This window comes from Salmo trutta, chromosome 34, assembly GCF_901001165.1.
Source record: "Salmo trutta chromosome 34, fSalTru1.1, whole genome shotgun sequence".
Taxonomy (NCBI): Eukaryota; Metazoa; Chordata; class Actinopteri; order Salmoniformes; family Salmonidae; genus Salmo; species Salmo trutta.
In genome coordinates, this window is record NC_042990.1 from 10,334,784 (window position 1) to 10,357,422 (window position 22,639).

General features: G+C 46.1%; 1 protein-coding gene across 2 annotated transcripts in view; it reads right to left on the reverse strand.

Annotated features, from left to right (window-relative positions):
* Positions 1–22,639, reverse strand: part of LOC115173533 (poliovirus receptor homolog) — an 82,697-nt gene that overhangs the window by 19,934 nt on the left and 40,124 nt on the right. Inside the window, exon 7 of one of the 2 annotated variants that reach the window (XM_029731711.1) lies at positions 20,229–22,442. The exons of the other annotated variant lie outside the window; for it this stretch is intronic. Within the exon in view, the coding sequence (XP_029587571.1) occupies positions 21,889–22,442 (554 nt within the window). The 3' untranslated portion in view covers positions 20,229–21,888. Of the gene's footprint in view, positions 1–20,228; positions 22,443–22,639 lie in introns of those variants that run through there. 2 annotated transcript variants of the gene reach the window in all.

A 22,639-nucleotide genomic window follows, 5' to 3' on the forward strand; every position in this document is an offset into this window, starting at 1 on the left:
AACAATTTATTTTTTCTACCTCGTGGCTAAATGTGCCAAAGAAAACAGTTTATTTCCTTGTTGGAGGAATGCGAGGTAGTGTCAAGCAGTCATGTGAAAACTGGACTTAGAAGGAATGCAATGTTAAGGCATCCGACATCAAGCAAACAGTGATTTATATTCAAGGCCATGTTCAGCGGTAGCCTCAGCGCTCAGACAGCCTAGCTAAGCTAGCGCTGACGCTAAGGCCCGGGGAGGAGACAGGAGCCTTTCAGGGGGAGCCAATGACAGGAGGAGAGCAGTGAGAGGAGCGGACGCCAGGAACCTTTTGACGGAGGTGAGATGGAACACACACACACACACACACACACACACACACACACACACACAGTGAGCAAGAGAGCGACTCGGCTACACACACACACACACACACACACGCACACCGTGTCTCCACCGCTGCTCAACAGTGCAAAGGGTAGACGGAACACACACACAAAGACAAAATCGATATCTACAGTTTACACACCCACACAGGCAAATACATACGCAACCCGAATGACCAAAAGACGTATTCAACAGGTAGGGCACAACACTGCAGCTCCACAGCCCTTCAACAGATATGGAACACACACACATCCCCTTTCCGTTTCTCCTCCACACTCCACAGCCCTTGGGCAGAGGTTAGAAAGCCTCCCCAGAGACGCAGCACGTGTCCACAGCAAGAAAGTGACTACAGGAGGCAGCAGGGCTACTCAGTCAGGGGTACAGAAGGGGGGTGGGGAGGTAGGGGAGTCAGGAGGGGGAGAGAAATGTGTTGGGAGTCAGGCGGAGGAGAGAGGGATGGGGGGAGGGGGAGTGGGGTGACAACTCCTCAACTGGGGAAACGTGAGCTAAAGCCCACACCGGCCCCCAATGGCCCCTCAGGTCACACCAAGCGCTCTGTAACCCTCCTCTATCTCCCTCTCCATCTGTCCTCCTCAGCTGCCAGGGTGCTTCGGACATCTCCCTCCTCTCGGTCTCTCCTCAGATTTATGTATCCCTTTCCCATCTGGCATGTGTGAAATATCTGTGGATCTGTGTGTGCATACAGCATGTGAATGTGTGTGTATATGGGAACTGTCGTGGCACACTTGGGGACTGGTTACACCCCCATCCTCCCACCCCATGACACACACTTCTCCCGCCATTCTCCCCCCACTGAATATTAACATGGACTATGCTTAAATTGCCAAGGTGTGTGAGAGGCACGCAGAACCGTGGTCGCACACACAGACAGATTCAGGCCTGGATACAGAATGTACAGTAGATACCACGCACAGCAAGGGGCTGCACTGCCTATTCCACACACAGCAGGCAGACAGAGAGCACAGATAATGCTCACATGCAGTACACACACACACATAGCCGGCACGGAAAAGAAAACTAGTCCATCTTGAATTCTCATTGTTCAATTGTTATTTTAAACTGGGCGGTTCGAGCCCTGAATGCTGATTGGCCGACAGCCATGATATATCAGACCGTATACCACGGGTATGACAAAACACTTATTTTTACTGCTCTAATTATGTCGGTAACCCGTTTATAATAGTAATAAGGCACCTCGGGGGTTAGTGATATATGGCCAATATACCATGGCTAAGGGCTGTATCCAGAGAACAGTCCTTAGCCGTGGTATATTGGCCATATACCACACCCCCTCGGGCCTTATTGCGTAAGCAACACACACAATATGTAGTGGATTTCCTTTACCATTCACACCATTCACACTGCGTGCTGCTGTTGTTCGCACAGCAGCACGCAAGCACACGTTGCTGAGAGTACATGCAGCAACAGACACGTACATGTAGACAGAACAAAGCGAGCTGGAACCGACAGACTCCTCAACCCTCCCAGTGAACACAGCACCGCACGTCAACACAAGGCATTAGCACGCTTGGGCGTTTTGCCATTTCATGGCAAGCAGCAGGTTGTTGAATTATTTATAGCGTGTGTGTGTGTGTGTGTGTGTGTCTGTAAGTGTGTCTGTGAGTGAGAGAGAACACTGAAACAGGCTTTATGGATTCTGGGCCTGTAATCATATGCGGCACACTGAATTTGGTGAAAGTGCCTGAACACACACACACGGTGAGACCAAACCAACAAACGCGGCGGCGCACCCCGCCGAATACATGTAGGAGCTTCAATGTGCACAACACGCCACAAACACTGAACGCACAACACCGCAAATGACCATCATCGGCACGGCGGAGCCGACGCGCGCTCAGACACCGCGCATGGAAAGGCCTTTGCGGGCGGAAACAAACTGAAGACGCTCGGAGCACACGACGCAAGTTCAAGTGCGAACTGTGTACATATCCCAACTCGTGTTAAATACACAGAAATGGTGGTGTTTTTAAAAAGGTCACACAAGCTATATATACAGAGCGTTAGGCATTAGTGTGGACGTTGCTTCAAAACTGCCCCCCTCCCCATAACAAACACACAGCGATGAGAATCCCATGGGGGCACCTTAGTAATTATCTCCATGTCGTTATGTGCATGGTGCACGGCGCCAAGGACCTGAAGGGGAATCTTCTTGGCCCAAGACATGATCCGGACAGACAAAGCGCACTATGAAACACAGCCACATAAAAAATGTCAATAGTGTAATTCCTTTAAAACAAAAATGGGGACCACACTTTAAACCCAGGAGACGTAAGATACAGAGACCCATATGGCAGTTTGTGGGGACTTATGAAAATGTGTGGTTAGCCATTGGTAACCCACTGACATGCCCATTGAGTAACAGGTGTTGCTTCAGACGGGCTTGCAGACTATGCCGAATTCAGTCAGTCGGACCCCCAATGTGAGAAAATTAAAATGTTAAGGTGCTGCCAAAACAATGTAACTACAGTCCTTTGAATAAATAATGAACATGTCATATAGTTCAGACTGTTTCATTTTGTCATTTCATCACAAGGCCTGTTTTCTTTGGTATTTAGCCCTAGGGTACGTGTCAAACTCATTCCACAGAGGGCCGAGTGTCTGCGGGTTTTTCGCTCCTCCCTTGTACTTGAATTAAGGTCGCTAATTAGTAAAAGACTCCCTTCACCTGGTTGTCTAGGTCTTAATTGAAAGGAAAAACCAAAAACCCGCAGACAGTGGAACCTCAATGAAATGAGTTTGACACGTGTCCTAGAGGATTACCATTCACAGAAGTCCTGATTTTTATTATTTTCTACAGTACTTCAAAAAATATCCACAGTGAATAAGGAACATACCCAAATCTAACTGCCTGTAGCTCAGGACCTGAAGCAAGGATAGGCATATTCTTCATACCATTTGAAAGGGAAACACTGAAGTTTGTGGAAATTTGAAATTAAATGTAGGAGAAAAACACATTAGATTTGGTAAACCAAAAAAAATGCGTTTTCAAAAATCTTTGAAATGCAAGAGAAAGGCAATTATATAATATTGGAGTTTAGGCACAATTTAGATTTTGGCCACTAGTTAACAGCAGCGTATGTGGACATTTTCAGACTGATCAAGTGAAGCATTGCAATACGTCACAATCATTTCTTTATCAAGCCTGCCCAAATGTGCCAAATTGGTCAATTGATACATTTAGAGAACTATAGAGAACACACAAAAATGATATGGATAATTTAAAAAAGTGTTTACACACTCCCATGAAAATTTGCTTCCCCACAGAAAAGACACTAACCTTCATACATCTAGATGGCCGGGTGTGGTGGGTGTGGGGCCAGAAACAGCAGAGGTTCAAACTTTAGAACCCAGTTCCTACATTTGAATATCAAAATGTAATTTTATCAAAACAAAACTACACCTCTGGGACCCTCAAGATGACAAATCAGAGCAAGATTACTGAATGTAAGTACATTATTTACCTTCAGATGTGAATGTATCAAACCAAGTGCCATGATAAAAGTTTAGTTGTTGTGCACTCTCCTCAAACAATAGCATGGTCTTTTTTCACTGTAATAGCTACTGTAAATTGAACAGTGCAGTTAGATGAACAATCATTTAAGCTTTCTGCACATATAAGACATGTCCAGGAAAGTTGGATGTTACATTCAGTCACATTAGCGCACGTTAGCAACAACCGTCCCGGTATAGGGACACCGATCCCGAAGAGTTTTTTTTAACAATAGTCACTTTTGGAGGAGTTATTTTCTATGCTACAGGAAGTGTTATTTTTACCAAGAAAAACTTACAAAAGGAATAATTTGAGGTAAAAAGGAGTTGGAGATGGATGAAATTAAGCACAAATAAATCAAATTGTACAGGATGCGAACAGGTGACTGATGTTTCGACGTCAAGCTGACATATTCCTCAGAGTGACCTGACCTTTGCACTTTGCTCCTATTTATAGCCTAGTGGCTCATTGAGACACAACGTAAAAAATAATAATGTTTCAAGCTAAATGGCAAATTACAGCACCAAATAATAAGAGAAATAGCGTGTCAAAATATACATAGGCCTGTAAATCCAGAGACACAGAGACCACCTCCCCCCCCCCAAAAAAAAATCAGGGCAACAAAATTATAGAAGGCAACAACATCCTGGTTTAGCCCCTTTGGATCCACAATGTGTAAGGAGTGTTGTCAGAATGCCTCGGTGTTAGTTAATGTATGATGTCACGTCCTCTTGGTGAAATGTGGATGTGTTCTATGGCTGCAAAGAGCAGGGAGGAAGGTGAGCCATGGTTGGCGTCGATGCAGTGGCGCAAAAAAAGAATAGTTCATGTTTTATTTTGAATAGCTGGCTTATGTTCCGATGTGAAGTTTCGATGCTCGTTTGGTTTGGCCAATACAAGCAGCCCCCCTCAGATTAATTTGAGCATGTACAGTGCATTTGGAAAGTATTCAGACCCCTTGACTATTTCTAAATTTTGCTACATTACAGCCTTATTCTAAAATGGATAAAACAGTTTTTTCCCCCTTATCAATCCACACACAATACCCACTAATGACAAAGCAAAAATATATATATATTTTTTTTAAATGTTTGCAAATGTATAAAGAAAAAAAACCCTGAAATATCACATTTACATAAGAATTCAGACCCTTTACTCAGTACTTTGTTGAAGCACCTTTGGCAGTGATTACAGCTTTGAGTCATCTTGGGTATGATGCTACAAGCTTGGCACACCTTTATCTGGGGAGTTTCTCCCCCTCTTCTCTGCAGATCCTCTCAAGCTCGGTCAGGTCGGCTGGAGAGTGTCACCGCACAGCTATTTTCAGGTCTCTCCAGAGATGTTCAGCTCTGGCTGGGTCACTCAAGGACATTCAGAGACTTGTCCTGGAGCCACTCCTGCATTGATCTGGCTGTGTGCTTAGGGACATTGTCCTGTAAACCTTCGCCCCATTCTGAGACTCTGAACGCTCTGGAGCAGGTTTTCATCAAAGATCTCTCTGTACTTTGCTCCGTTCATCTTTCACTCAATCCTGAATAGTCTCCCAGTCCCTGCCGCTGAAAAACATCTCCACAGCATGTTGCTGCCACCACGCTTCACTGTAGGGATGGTGCCAGTTTTCCTCTAGACGTGACGCTTGGCATTCAGGCCAAAGAGTTCAATCTTAGTTTCATCAGACCAGATAATCTTGTTTCTCATGGTCTGAGAGTCCTTTAGGTGCCTTTTGGCAAACTCCAAGCAGGCTGTCATGTGCCTTTTACTGAGGAGTGGCTTCCGTCTGGGCACTCTACCATAAAGGCCTGATTGGTGGAGTGCTGCAGAGATGGTTGTCCTTCTGGAAGGTTCTCCCATCTCCACAGAGGAACTCTGGAGCTCGGTCAGAGTGTCCATCGGGTTCTTGGTCACCTCCCTGACCAAGGCCTTTCTCCCCCGATTGCTCAGTTTGGCCTGGCGGTCAGCTTTAGTAAGAGTCTTGGTGGTTCTAAACTTCTTCCATTTAAGAATGATGGAGGCCACTGTGTTCTTGGGGACCTTCAATACTGCAGACATTTTTTGGTACCCTTCCCCATATCGGTGCCTTGACATAATACTGTCTTGGAGCTCTATGGACAATTCCTTTGACCTCATGGCTTGGTTTTTGCTCTAACATGCACTGTCAACTGTGGGACGTTATATAGACAGGTGTGTGCCTTTCTAAATCATGTCCAATCAATTTAATTTATCACAGGTGGACTCCAATTAAGTTGTAGACACATCAAGGATGATCAATGGAAACAGGATGCACCTGAGCTCAATTTCAAGTCTTATAGATAAGGGTCTGAATACTTATGTAAATAAGGTATGTTTATCCTTTTTAATACATTTGCAAACATTTCCAAAAACCTGTTTTCGCTTTGTCATTATGGGGTACTGTGTGTAGATTGATGAGGAAAATGTTTTATTTAATACATTTTTGAATAATTTGTGGTGCTACAATTAATTAAGCTTAGTTTTTTTTGTATTCTTTACCTGTTCTCGGATGGTAAAAAAATATATATATTTTTTTTTAGTATTGGTCGTATTATCACAATGAACACATTGTCCACACTTGTAATTGCCAGTGGATGGGCCTGGGAGCCAAGTCACACGCTTCTTGGTAGCTGCATGCTGTGCATAACGGAATCGGCCTTATTGCCTCCATTTGTTTCCGTAGTGCGCTCAATGTTGTTAACTCTAGTTGATCTGGATCACTTGAGGATGTTCCAGTGTTCCAATACGATGGATTTGACGCGACCGGCACATGGGCTGTACTCCTTGGAAAAACACAAACGTGGGGGCGTCTCCGCCCCTCCCCCTCCCTGGTTTCTATTAGTGCCAGTGAGTAGACGTTCAGTCTCTCTAGCACGGGTATAGATAGGCCTGTTCAATGACACTCTTATCATACCAGCCTTGCAGGAACCTGGTGCACATATGAATTGAATTAAAGCCATTGTGTGTACAGTATTGTACCCCACAAGGCTATTGTATCTATAGACAGAGCACGGACTATAACAATAACCACATCCCCATCAAACTCCTCTCACATTGAATTAGACTGGGCCTCAAATTGAATTAAAGCATTGTGTAGGATATTGTATAGCATTAACAGAGTATGGCATTAACAGAGAGATAAAGATCCCTGTTGCACTCGGCTCTCCATTTCTTTTCCCTCTGGCCTGAAGGTCTTTCTCCCTCCCTCCCTCCCTCCCTCTCTCTCTCTTTATGGGTAACAAACTTCGAGACGCTTGCTCTGCCAGGCGAGTGTCGAGACTGGCGACCCAGGGGGAGTCAGGCAGCCAGAGAGCCAGGCCATACAGATGGCATCCCGAGACAGACAGAAGCCACCGCATATATCACAACACTGACGCCAGTGTAGTAGCAAATAGGCCTTAGGGTGTAATAACGAGGCGGGTACAATGGAAAGGGTAGAAATGACATTAAAATATGTTTTTACCCGTGCTGCCTCCCAGTCATGGGGACAACAGGTCATGAATTGTGGATAGAGGCATGGTTAGACTTTCCTATTAGTCACTGTGTTAGAGGGGAGGAAGGAGACAGTCTGCTCTCAGTGCAGACAGTCATGAGATGTAGATCTTGTGTGTGTGTGTGTGTGTGAGTGAGAGAGAGAGAAGGGAAGACCGATAGAGAGAAAGATGTAAGAGAGAGAAATTAAACGAGCGTTTCTGTACCTAAAACAAGACCAAGCAATTATACACCAATACTATTCACAGGAATCGACAATGAAATCGAGACACGAAAGGCCAACAATTCATCGAATGGATCTTCGCCGAGGCGCGCGGCTCCGCATGGGTGCCCATTACCCAGGAGTCAGTGCTTTGAGACCGCGGGGCCGGACCGCCCACTCAGGCTTTCGAGTGTAATCAGGCCGAGTAGGTGAGCCACGCTCGCCCGCCGTCTCTACTCGTCAGGCTAATGCAAACGGACGGATGGGTGGACGGCGTCCCGGACGGGTGATAGAATGAAGGAGTGACAGCTGGGTCAACGGCAGGGAGGGAAGAAGAGAGAGAGAGAGAGATGGGAGACAGGATGGACAGGTTTATTAAGACGGTAAAGATGGCGAAAGGTAGTGGCAAGATGTCTCCACGTGTCCTGAGGGAAGAGCCCCCAAGAACCGTCGCCGTGATGAACTGGATTCTGTTAGTGAGCCTGCCGTGTGAGGGGGAGGGACAGTGTGGGTGTATGTGTGCGTGGGACAGAGAGCTACAGATGACAGAAAGAAAAGGAAATGGAAAGAGGAAGAGAAAGAATGTGTGTGTGTACTGTACGTGTGTGTGTGTGTGTGTGTGTGTGTTAACCAAATAAAGAGAGTGGAGATGGATTGAGTGATGTGAAAGCGGATATGAGACTCCATTATATCGCCCTCACGTTCGCCGGGCTAAGCCGGTCGGCGAGACGAAGACGGAGGGGATGAAAGACAAATGAAACTGATATCCCGGGTGAAGATGTTCTCAGTAAGATCCTGACAATGAGACATGATCTGTCGGCTGGAAGAGAGATGAGAGGGGATAGACGGACATGACAATGCCCCAGTCTTCAAAATGAGAAAGCGAGTGAGCGTGTTCAAGGAGGTAGACGGATGGATAGTTGGAGAAAATGAGAGAGGGAAATACAAGACATGAAGCAATATGGTGAGCTGCACACAGACGAGTTGTGCGAGTCTGCGACTGATACACGGAGTAAGGTGACGGGAGAGAGGTGATGAAGGGAGCGAATGAAAAGAGCGATATGAAAGACGGGTGAAAAGATGAGGAAAGAAATGAGATGAGAGCGATATGAAAGAGGAGAGTGGACTGAGGGGTTGAGTGGCTATTCATCATGCACTGAATTGATGGGTAAATATTTGAGGAATGAAAAGGCTTCTCTCCCACTCTCCTTCTTGCTCTCTCTCAGATGGAAAGGTATAGGATAAACAAACCAAGCTGTTTGGGTTCAAACTAATCCTCAAATTCTCTAGAAGCTGATATTGATTTTCAACAAACAAATGCAAAGGCATTCCTACAAAAATGATAAAACAGGCATTCCCACAAAAATGATAAAACAGGCATTCCTACAAAAATGATAAAACAGGCATTCCCACAAAAATGATAAAACAGGCATTCCCACAAAAATGATAAAACAGGCATTCCCACAAAAATGATAAAACAGGCATTCCCACAAAAATGATAAAACAGGCATTCCCACAGAAATGATAAAACAGGCATTCCCACAGAAATGATAAAACAGGCATTCCCACAGAAATGATAAAACAGGCATTCCCACAAAAATGATAAAACAGGCATTCCCACAGAAATGATAAAACAGGCATTCCCACAAAAATGATAAAACAGGCATTCCCACAAAAATGATAAAACAGGCATTCCCACATACTGTAGAAACGTTCTGTTCGGTACAACAGAGTAAATCCAATGAGACAAACACACACTATACGCACACACGCAATCATCCAGCCACGCACGCACGCAATCATCCAGCCACACACGCGCAATCATCCAGCCACACACACACGCGCAATCATCCAGCCACACACACACGCGCAATCATCCAGCCACACACACACGCGCAATCATCCAGCCACACACACGCGCGCAATCATCCAGCCACACACACGCGCGCAATCATCCAGCCACACACACGCGCGCAATCATCCAGCCACACACGCGCGCAATCATCCAGCCACACACACGCGCAATCATCCAGCCACACACGCAATCATCCAGCCACACACGCAATCATCCAGCCACACACAATCATCCAGCCACGCACGCACGCAATCATCCAGCTACACGCACGCAATCATCCAGCCACACACACACACACGCACGCACGCAATCATCCAGCCACGCACGCACGCAATCATCCAGCCACACACGCAATCATCCAGCCACACACGCAATCATCCAGCCACACACGCAATCATCCAGCCACACACGCACGCACGCAATCATCCAGCCACACACACACACACGCACGCAATCATCCAGCCACGCATGCACGCAATCATCCAGCCACGCACGCACGCACGCAATCATCCAGCCACACACGCACGCACGCAATCATCCAGCCACACACGCACGCACGCAATCATCCAGCCACACACGCACGCACGCAATCATCCAGCCACACACGCACGCACGCAATCATCCAGCCACACACGCACGCACGCACTCATCCAGCCACACACGCACGCACGCAATCATCCAGCCACACACGCACGCACGCAATCATCCAGCCACACACGCACGCACGCAATCATCCAGCCACACACGCACCCACGCAATCATCCAGCCACACACGCACCCACGCAATCATCCAGCCACACGCGCACCCCCCAATCATCCAGCCACACGCGCACCCCCCCAATCATCCAGCCACACGCACACCCCCCAATCATCCAGCCACACGCACACCCCCCAATCATCCAGCCACACACACACGCACGCAATCATCCAGCCACACACACACCCCCCCAATCATCCAGCCACACGCACACCCCCCAATCATCCAGCCACACGCATCCCCCCAATCAACCAGCCACACGCACACCCCCCAATCATCCAGCCACACGCACACCCCCCAATCATCCAGCCACACGCACACTCCCCCAATCATCCAGCCACACACACACACACACACCCAATCATCCAGCCACACACACACGCACGCAATCATCCAGCCACACACACACGCACGCAATCATCCAGCCACACACACACCCCCCCAATCATCCAGCCACACGCACACCCCCCAATCATCCAGCCACACGCATCCCCCCAATCAACCAGCCACACGCACACTCCCCCAATCATCCAGCCACACACACACACACACACCCAATCATCCAGCCACACACACACACCCAATCATCCAGCCACACACACCCAATCATCCAGCCACACACACCCAATCATCCAGCCACACACACACACCCAATCATCCAGCCACACACACCCAATCATCCAGCCACACACACCCAATCATCCAGCCACACACACCCAATCATCCAGCCACACACACCCAATCATCCAGCCACACACACACCCCCACACACACACACACACACACCCCCAATCATCCAGCCACACACACCCCCAATCATCCAGCCACACACACCCCCAATCATCCAGCCACACACACCCCCAATCATCCAGCCACATACACCCCCAATCATCCAGCCACACACACACCCAATCATCCAGCCACACACACCCCAATCATCCAGCCACACACACCCCAATCATCCAGCCACACACACACCCCCAATCATCCAGCCACACACACACACACAATCCTCCAGCCACACACACACACACAATCCTCCAGCCACACACACACACCCCCAATCATCCAGCCACACACACACACCCCCAATCATCCAGCCACACACACACACACCCCCAATCCTCCAGCCACACACACACACACCCAATCCTCCAGCCACACACACACACACAATCCTCCAGCCACACACACACACACACACACACACACACACACACACACCCAATCATCCAGCCAGACACGCAAACACATCTACACACAGATCTACACACATCAATCAACCATCCCACTCCACACACACTCCCACCATTCATCTCATCTTTGATTCCCTCTGCAAAGATGATGATTAGAAGAAAACACAACCCCGGGATATCAGCCCAGAACGTACAGAAGTGCGTCATTTTCCCCTCTCTTTCTTCTCTTTGGTTAGGATCTAGAGGAAGTAGCGCAACTCTAGAGTGGGAGCTGCCTGTTGGGAATCGTGCTGGCGGGGGAAAGCGCTGGATTAAACATTGAATGATCTGCAGATTGCCCGGAGCCACGCACATAACACACACAATCACGCGCACACCCTCCACTTCACATTAAAATCATTTCCGTTTCGCAGATCTATTCTTAGGCGCTAGAATACCCACTTCCTCCTTCCCAACACTCATAAAGCATCAGTAGAATGCTGGAGAACCAGAGGTCCTGTTGAATAGCTCTCCTAAGAACGAGTGATCAATCTTCTCCATTACCGACCCTTCTTAGAACGCCAATTAACCATGGCTGGATCTACGGGACGCCATGGAAACACGGTTATTGTTTACTTAAGTGGAGGGAATAGAGCGCTATGCTACTAAGCGGTAGGTAGCCTAGTGGCTACAGCGCAGGGCCAGTAACCAGTGCCTCTGGGGTGTCATACTAAACTCTGTAGATAACAAAAATATCTTGGTGAATAAATAATTCGAGCTAATTGGGGGACAGAATATACGTTGAACGGTACACTAAAGATCGTGTTCTGGATGGGGGTGAGAAAGCATCACGGCTGTGGATTTAAAGGGGAACTCTGTAGCTCAAACAATAACTAAGCAGGCACCCCACCACTGTTTTGGTAAACAGCTGAGGGATGGGGTTGGATAAATATAACCGCTTGTTCACAATTACACAAGCTTCTAAACTACATATACAAACGTATGTGGACAAAGCTTCAAATTATTGGAGTCGGCCATTTCAGCGACACCCGTTGCTGACAGGTGTATACAAATCGAGCACACAGCCATGCAATCTCCATAGACAAACATTGGCAGTAGAATGGCCCTTACTCAACGTGGCACCGTCATAGGACACCACCTTTCCAACAAGTCAGTTCGTCCACTTTTTGCCCTGCTAGAGCTGCCCTGGGCAACTGTAAGTGCTGTTATTGTGAAGTGGAAACATCTAGGAGCAACAACGGCTCAGCTGCAAAATGGTAGGCCACACAATCTCACAGAACCGCCGAGACATAAAGCGTGTAAAAAAATAGTCTGTCCTCGATTGCAACATTCACTACAGAGTTCCAAACTGTCTCCGAAAGCAACATCAGCATAAAACTGTTCATACGGAGCTTCATGGAATTGGTTTCCGTGGCCGAGCAGCCGCACACAAGCATAAGATCACCATGCGCAATGCCAAGCCAATGCCAAGGCTCGCCGCCATTCGACTCTGGAGCAGTGGAAACGTGTTATCTGGAGTGATGAATCACGCTTTACCATCTGGCAGTCCGACGGACAAATCTGGGTTTGGCGGATGCCAGGAGAATGCTACCTGCCCAAATGCATAGTGCCAACTGTAGTTTGGTGGAGGGATAATGGTCTGGGGCTGTTTTTCATGGTTCGGGCTAGGACCCTTAGTTCCAATGAAGGGAAATCTTAATGCTACAGCATACAATGACCTTCAAGACGATTCTGTGCTTCCAACTTTGTGGCAACAGTTTGGGGAAGGCCCTTTCCCATTTCAGCATTACAATGCCCCTGTGCACAAAGTGAGGTCCATACAGAAATGGTTTGTCGAGATTGGTGTGGAAGAACTTGACTGGCCTGCACAGAGCCCTGACCTCAACCCCATTGAACACCTTTGGGATGAACTGGAGCGCCGACTGTGAGCCAGGCCTAATCGCCGAACATCAGTGCCCGACCTCACTAATGCTCGTGGCTGAATGGAAGCAAGTTCCTGCAGCAAGGTTCCAACATGAAGTGGAAAGCCTTCCCAGAAGAGTGGAGGCTGTTATAACAGTAAAGGGGGGACCAACTCCATATTAATGCCCATGACTTTGGAATGAGATGTTCAACGAGCAGCTGTCCACATACTTTTGGTCATGTAGTGTATTTTGGGTTACGACAGTTGATCTAAGCTCATGAGGCATGTATAAGTTATATTCTTCAAGAATCACTGGGTATGTATATATATATATATAATTAATTTAATAAGTCAAAAATGGATGCAGCAATCACAGATTGACCCTTTCAAAAATATAATTGACATTTTAAAAGAAAGATGTTCTTGATGGGGAGAAAAGTATATAAAATGATAGTGGATTTAAAGGCCTCTAGACAGTATGGCTGAGAGCAGTGGGGCAGGACTGAGCACGCCTATCACTTTGCAGCCTACATAAAAACGGTTCGAGAACTGGTGGACTCTGACCATCATTTCGCAGGGAACGATGGGGACCAGAGAAGCGATGGTGCAGTGGTGTGTTTCAGGGGTGTCAGTCTTATCTTCACAAGCCAGAGAGAGAAGAGAAAGAGAGAGAGAGAGAGAGAGAGAGAGCAGCCGCCTGGTATCTCTCTCTCTGCTTTTGTCACCGTCGTGCAGAGAGCCAAACCGAAGATGACATGTCCGGTCTCCAAGTGCCCACGTTCAACCTCCTCTCCTTGCCTCAGTGTCACTTCCCTGGTACTACATTCTGAACCTTGTCATTGCAGTTAGCGAGCCGGCGCTATCCATTACCCACTGTCCTGGGATCAGTTAGGATTAGTTACATTAACCCGCATAACATCACATACCAACTGGTGGCCACTTTATGGGTGGTAGGTAGATGCTGATTCTAGATCAGCTGGAAACACATTGACTCCTGTTGCTACCTTAGCCTCATCAAAAGCTGCTGTAGCGAGGCGCGCTCGCCGAGTTCTCCCTCGCGTTCACACGTACAACGGAAACACCCGCGAGTGTGAAAAGGCACAGCTGACTAAGTCACGAGGCTTTTCTTAAGAAACCTGCGTTCTAATAAATAACAGTGAGTGACATGTGATCTTCACACATTGCTGTAGGTTTTCCCTGGCAGCCGCTGCACATCGACTCGGTACTGGTACTCCCTGTATAGGGCGGCGGGTAGCCTAGCGGTTAAGAGCGTTGGGCGAGTAACCGAGTGGTCGCTGGTTCAAACCCCCAAGCTGACTAGGTGACTGAGCAAGGCACTTAACCCTACTTGCTACTTACTGGAAGTCGCTTTTTTTTACTCGTTATTGCTATCCGTTATTCACTGTGTATTTATTCCTCACTATTTACATGTCATTTCCACCTTTAACTCTACATTGTTGGAAAAGGACTTATAAATAAGCATTGTACTGTTAGTCTACACCGGTTGTTTACAAAGCGTGCGACAAATAACATTTGATTTGAGCTCGCAGGTGCTGTGACCACTGACAGCAATGAGAAACAGAGAACATTCAGGAGGTGGTGAACTGGACAGGATTTGGTCCCTGGCTGACGATCTGTCCATCCCACTGAGAGACTGACCTGGAGAAAAGACGCTGTAGGCCATTTATCTGTCAATCTGTGTCAATCCATTCAGCCCGAGTGGCGCGGGAAAGGTGAGAGAGGGGTGTCAGGCCCCAGGGCGGTCCACATAGGGCTCAATGGAAGACCCCCTGCGGCTGTCCACAGTTCTGCCGGTCTATTAATACTGGACAGCCAGAGCCATTAGTGGCTTTGTCAATATACTGTGGTCAGGGCAAGCAGCCGGCAGGCCCGAACAGTAGGCTATCAGGCGTTTCTGCTAGCCCTGCCCGGACACCCTCTGGTTAAGATCACAAGCCCCAAGGTAAATAACGAGCTACTAGGTCATGTGGGCGAGACACTTATTGACGAGTCGAGGAAAATCCTTTCAAGCATTCCAGTGCAATTTTATGGGCTACCTAGTACAAACAATGACATTCCACAAATAATACTATGGAAGAATGTGTTAGGCAGTTTATTTAACATTTCAGTTTTATTTATAATCTCTCTCATTTTTTAAAAAATATATTTTTCTAATTTGGCATGGAACTTTGACATGCCTGGAAATGCAGACATGCCCGTCTTCCATTCGTACGTGGAGATAAAGAAACGTTTTAAATAAAGAAAAATGATATGCATAGACGGCGGCCTAACAAAATCCAGAACAATTCACATTCTCTCACGCATAGGTCTCGTGAGGAAAATAGTTCCAACAGTCACTGTTAAAAAAAAAAAAAAGAGGAACTAATAGAATATGCACAAAAAAATAAAAAATAAAATGGAGTGTCATCTAATGACATGATTTCGCATTGAGGCAGAAAAACGACATCCCATTACTATGACATGTGGGTCTACTCCAGTCGTTAATGTGCCCTGCTACATTATTTAACATTCTGCCTGTATGCCCCGTCAAAAACAATTGGTATCCTTCCACTTTGACAATTGACAACCAAAGACTGTAGATTGTCTGAGGTACAGTAATTGTTTGTCGCTTGTCACAATCCCACCTTTCAAAGCCGTTACTAAGATTTACATGCCAGCAGACTTGAGGTAGATTGACTTTTGTAAAATATGACTCAAAAAACTAATCTTTAAAAAAAAAAAAAAAAAGTTATTTTTTTTCAGTACCGTTCCCTGAACTAAAACTAAGCCATTCGTGTCACAATCACCTGCATTAGGTCAACAAGGATAAAAGGCCTGAATGAAGAGGGATTGACAGAGTGCTGCAGAGAGGCGTAGTCAAGGCAACAGACGAGGACCTAAAGTGGACTCAGGAGGACGATAAATGTCTCGACTGCAGTCAAGAATTTGGCGGGGCAATGTAGTACCACAGGTTTGGCTGAATAAGACACCTTATTTAAGTCCATACATTTTTTTTTTGGGGGGGGGGGGGATCTGCAGTCAACATACATCATCCAGCCCACATGTTGTGAACAAAACACTCAGCAAACCATGAATGCATCTACTTTAAAGATACTGCTCGTTGTCGTCAGTATTCTTTGCATGACGGTTCCTCTCCGCTTATTACATCTCATTGTTTCACATCAATAAAGCTATAGTTTCTCTAGCACTTTGGGTAATTACACTTGTCTCGATAGGGTTGCTGTCGAAGCATGTGATAAACATAACCGAACAGACAGTTCTCTGTGTAATAATGAGAAGAATTTCAGTTTTATTATTAAGCTCGACCTAATAACCGCAAGGGCCGAAGCAAAAACATTGTCGATATACATGTCACAATCAAACTCACAGACGGATCACTACGCCGGCTGAACGTCACACATAACAGCCTCAAATCATATTTAGAAATCCATCATACTTTAATACACACCAGAATACAAAAATTAACGTTGACAGGACGAACCGGAACGAAAAGGTTCCAAATGAAAAACACCCACACAGTCAAGATGGTGATACAGAAGACATTGTTATTCTTAGCAGCTTGTAGAGTGAGAGACACAAACATCTTGGAATATAGGAGCATTTTAATATTATTCATATTCTCCAGGTCACCGTCCTGTCAATATTGTACACAACAACAAAAAAAACACTGTATAATTTACCAGAAAACATGAATACCTTGTTATACCAGCAGCTGGGCAGAACAGATGCACTAACGTAACCACATCAATTAGTAATGCATGTTGCAAGTATGTTGGATTTATTTATACTTTGTACACAAGGGACACGGGGAATAACACATGTGGCGAAACTGTGAATTTAAGGCTTTGTTTGGTTGTCTTGAGATTAGAGTCGGACGAGAATTGTAGGATGTCGTGACCCATTTATGCTTTTTAAAACCACCGCCGCCATCACCGCCCTTAGACGGGGCTGGTAATTGCATGCCAGAAACGTCGCTTTTTATTCTGACATGGTCCTTAGAAGCTGTAGCGCCACTTCCCACAGAGTGAAATTGGTGCTTGTTTACTTCTAAAAACAGCGAATCAAAGGTTTTAAGCCTCTGTAGAGAAAGAGATTGCCTCTCAGTTCATCTTAATAACAAGATGGAGAGTGATGGAGTCACAGGAGCCCAACGAGGAACAATCACCCCCCCCCCCCCGCTAATGGGAGGCATCAAACTCAAAGTGTGTGTCGGGTCAGGGAAATATAGTGTGTGTGAGAGAAAATTCTATGAGTGAAACACATCTGCATGGGTGTGTGATTATATGCTCTCTTGTGAGAGTTTATCCGTGGAAGGGAGCGAGAGACTGTTTGTGTGGAAAAGATGGTCCGAGCAGATTGGAGATCAAGGCCCTCGATAATATACACCTCTACATACCAGCAGGCTACAAGATACATGCCTTGACACACATGTAATTACATTAAGGTCATTTGTAGTCATTGGTTATTTTCCAACCATATCCCATGAGAGTAGTCTGTGATACTTACCATTACCCACACTGCACTTATAAATAACATCTCTTAAGGGAGTATTGAAGATAAGCACACCTACTTCATTAAATGGATATCTTACATCAAGATATACACAACCAACACCTCACATAAGAACACTTATTTTTCTTAATTAGAAAAAAATGGATACCCATTCGCACAAAACATCATAAGGAAAACAGTTCATTTGAACACAGTGGTGATCTGATAATGCGATAGGAATCTGTGATTAGAGGTCGACCGATTAATCGGCATGGCCGATTTCGGGTTTTCATAACAAAATCGGTAATCGGCCTTTTTGGACTCCGATTATGGCCGATTACATTGCAATCCACAAGGAGACTGCGTGGCAGGCTGACTACCTGTACATGAGTGCAGCGTCAAAAGGACCTTGTGGCTGCAAGGAGCCAAGGTAAGTTGCTAGCTAGCATTAAACTTATCTTATAAAAAAACAAATCAATCAATCTTAACATAATCTCTAGTTAACTACACATGGTTGATGATATTACTAGGTTAACTAGCTTGTCCTGCGTTGCATATTATCAATGCGGTGCCTGTTCATTTATCATCGAATCACAGCCTACTTCAACTTCACCAAATAGGTGATGATTTAACAAATGCGCATTCGCGAAAAATGTACCTAACCATAAACATCAATGCCTTTCTTAAAATCAATACACAGAAGTATATATTTTTTTAAACCTGCATATTTAGTTAAAAGAAATTCATGTTAGCAGGCAATATTAACTAGGGAAATTGTGTCACTTCTCTTGCGTTCAGTGCAAGCAGAGTCAGGGTATGTGAAGCAGTTTGGGCCGCTTGGCTCGTTGCGAACTGTAAACTAATTTGCCAGAATTGTACATAATTATGATATAACATTGAAGGTTGTGCAATGTAACAGAAATATTTAGACTTAGGGTTGCCACCCGTTCAACAAAATACAGAACGGTTCCGTATTTCACTGAAAGAAAAATGTTGTTTTCGAAATGATAGTTTCCAGATTTGACCATATTAATGACCAAAGGCTCGTATTTCTGTGTTTATTATATTATAATTAAGTCTATGATTTGATATTTAATAGAGCAGTCTGACTGAGCGGTGGTAGGCAGCAGCAGGCTCGTAAGCATTCATTCAAACAGCACTTTACTGCGTTTGCCAGCAGCTCTTAGCAATGCTTGACACACAGCGCTGTTTATGACTTCAAGCCTATCAACTCCTGAGGTTAGGCTGGCAATACTATAGTGCCTATAAGAACATCCAATTGTCAAAGGTATATGAAATACAAATGGTATTGAGAAATAGTCGACGCATCATAATTCCTATAATAACTACAACCTAAAACTTCTTAACTGGGAATATTGAACCATCAGCTTTCATATGTTCTCATGTTCTGAGCAAGGAACTTAAACGTTAGCTTTTTTACATGGCACATATTGCACTTTTACTTTCTTCTCCAACACTGTGTTTTTGCATTATTTAAACCAAATTGAACATGTTTCATTATTTATTTGAGACTAAATAGATTTTATTAAGTAAAAATAAAAGTGCTCATTGTTCATTCAGTATTGATGTAATTGTCATTATTAAATATATTTTAAAAAAACATGAATAAAAAAATTATATATATATATATATATATATATATATATATATATATATAAAAATTGAAAAAAATTAAAAGAAAATAAAAAAGTCTGATTAATCAGTATTGGCTTTTTTTTAGGTCCTCCAATAAATCGGTATCGCCGTTGAAAAATCATAATCAGTCGACCTCTATCTGTGATAAGAAAAAGCAAAGGAAGGGGAGTGGGTCACAATATTTACAGAGCAACGGCCTGGACACCAACACCCAATCAAGTTTCCATCTGGCACAGGAGACCACGCCAAAGGCCCTTTGAGCCAGTCCGGCTTCATTCCGGCTCCGCCAGTGTAATATTCATGTCCATGCGGGTCCCCGTGCTAAGCAGTTTCCTATCACCGTCCCACAACCCCTTCATCAGTGAGGTTACTGTGCATGAAATGACTGATGAATGACTCAGAGATAGGCTTAGCCACCCATATGTATGACATTATGCAAAACAACTCCTGCATAACATTGGGCTATTGCGCGGTGAATCAGCATGTGGGATATACACAACTCGAATCTGTACAATCACACTACACACACACACTCACACACACACACACTAGTCAGCACACACACACACACTCGGCCGCTACTTTAAAGTGAACGGCGCCAATCCGACAGAGGAACATACTGCGGGTGGGGTTAGCCCCTTAACCTCGTTCCAAGTCTGGCAGCGAGTCAAATTCGGTCAACTCAGCCAGGCTTAGAAGTAATGGGCCTCGCACATGGTCAGAAATATCCCCGCACACAGTCACAGGCGTATTTTGTGTGTTACTGCCCCCTTAGAAGGCCCGGCAGAGATTTATCCATTAACATACAGCAAAAACAACTCAACTAAGCATTTCGCCCTGCAAAAATAATGATAATACTGAATTTTGAAGTAGATGAACGATCGTTGACGGTCGACAACAAGGCAGACGGTCGACCTCATAACACTTTATAACTCCTACTGTGTTCGGGAGCGAAACTTCGCTATTTCAGCCGTATGTGCGGCTTGTCTTATTAATGCTTGGGCTTAACTGCATTAAAAAATAATAATAATCGCAAAAGCACTCAATACCAGCCGGAAATCAACCTCTCTCGCTCTATACCTCTACATAAGATAATGCGCAACACTTGTATGCTTCTTCTACTCCTGAATTAAACAAGTGGGCTAGGAACAGCTTGTTCTGGTAAAAAAAAAAACGAGGGAAATAGTCCGCCTCCGGTCCCTCGAGGATCAGCGGCGAAACATTTCTTAACCATTAAATAGACGGCACATTTATTGACTTGCCGGGGAAATGGAGTCCGCTTCCTTTTTTTAATTGGTCAAACTGACAGGCCGAGCAGGAGTTTCAGTTAGAGCTGGGTGTGCATGCCGGTCTGTCTTACACTATCGCTAGGCAGACTAGACGTGGCTCCGATCATTCCAGGAGCTGGTTGGTCCCTCAGCGTGGAAGGCTAGTACAGCCTGGCACGGGGCCCAATACCCTAGGATGGTGCCAGCTGACGCGCTGCCCTTCACTTAGCAGTGACGTTCCACCAACATGAACAGCCAACAGACAGTTGGAAAAACAAAAACAGATCTGGTCGCACCATTTCTCTCATCCAAACCCCAGCTCCAGCTCAGTCTACCATGTCGCTGGCCTCCCATATATAAAAGAAAAGAAAATAAATGGGGGGGGAAAAAAACAAAAAGGAGGAAGGAAATGGAAATTGGAAACTAAGTTGGTGGGACTAACTCTGCCTGAGTCATTATGAGTCATTATGAGTCATTATGAGTCATTAACACCAAATGTGATTCAACAAGGCCTGAAGGCCCAAACATCTTGATAATACAAAAGACCATTTACGTAACACTGTGCTATGGAACGCCTGTGATGATGCACATTAAGACAACAAGTTGCAGCTTTGTTCCTTGTCCTCCACACCGCGGTCCGCTGGAGGACGTCTTCAAGCGGTAGCCGTGGTGATAGAACGAGCGTGACCGTCTATGAACGCGTCTAAAAGTTTTACCATGACGGCGACATTGAACGGTGCGTTTCCTTACCAAGAAAAAGGTCTTAGCGTTTACAGTCCTGTGGATTAGTTGGCTACTGACGCAGTCACGTGGTCATTCTTCACGTTTCACTTGCTAAGCTGAAATGGAGCAGTAAGCAGCATTGAAGATGAGTTACATTGTTACAATTTATTTTGGTAGACTGACTGACTTAACGAGATGTCTAGTCACTGACCAGCGCACTCAAGTTATCATTCTGCTTGTTCATCAGTTACAGTTCAGTTTCAATGCCTTGTTTTGTTTCTGTAGTGATATTCTTTTGTAAAATGACCATAAGCGTAGCATGTCTATTTAGTATGCAGGGGGAGGGGTGGTTGTTGGCGGTATCGTTCCAGACAGGTGGTGGACTCTCCCTCCTGGACCCTGTTGGGTGACCGCCCCTCTCTAGACGTAGATGGCAGTCCGGGAGATGACCGACCCGTCCCGCTGTGACTCCATGTCGTCGTCCAGGTACATGCTGACCCCTCCCATCTCCTCGTTGTGCCGGTGGATGTGATAGGCTGGCGCCATGCCCACGCTGAAGCTGTCGTAGCGCTCCTCTTCCTCCTCCAGGCTGTCGTCGAGGGCGTCAAATTTCCTGCGCTCCGCCTCGTCCATCTCGCTGCTCAGCAGGATGTCGTGGGCGGTGGGAGTGGAGCCTGGCGGGCCGTGGAAGTCGTTGACGTTCTCCGCCAGCGCTCCGGGGTCGCTCTCGCGGTACGTATAGATGGGCCCGTTGATGTTGGGCCCCATGCCTTCGTTCTTGTTGCCAGCTCCGGCGAAGAGGCGGGCTTTGTTCCCGTAGGCACCAGGCTCCCCACTGCCGGGGTAACCGCGCCGTTGCCGGCGACTGCGGGTCACCAGGACAGCAATCAGCGAGCTGACCAGCAGCAGGGCCAGCAGGCTGCCGATGATAGCCCCCGCCACCACGCCCGCGTTGGACGGGTCCACTACGGCCTCTGAAAAGGGGGGAGGAGAGGAGCAAAAGGTAGAGGGAGAGACAAAAAAAAAAAAAAATGGGGGGGGGAGGAAAGAGGGGGTTGGTCGGTTTTTAAACGGGCCTCTTTCCATACGAGTAGTGTTGTTGTTCTGGTGCTCTCCTGGTGAGATGCTGTCAGTGAGGTGGTGGTGTCTCGATCAGTGTTGTAGGGATTTG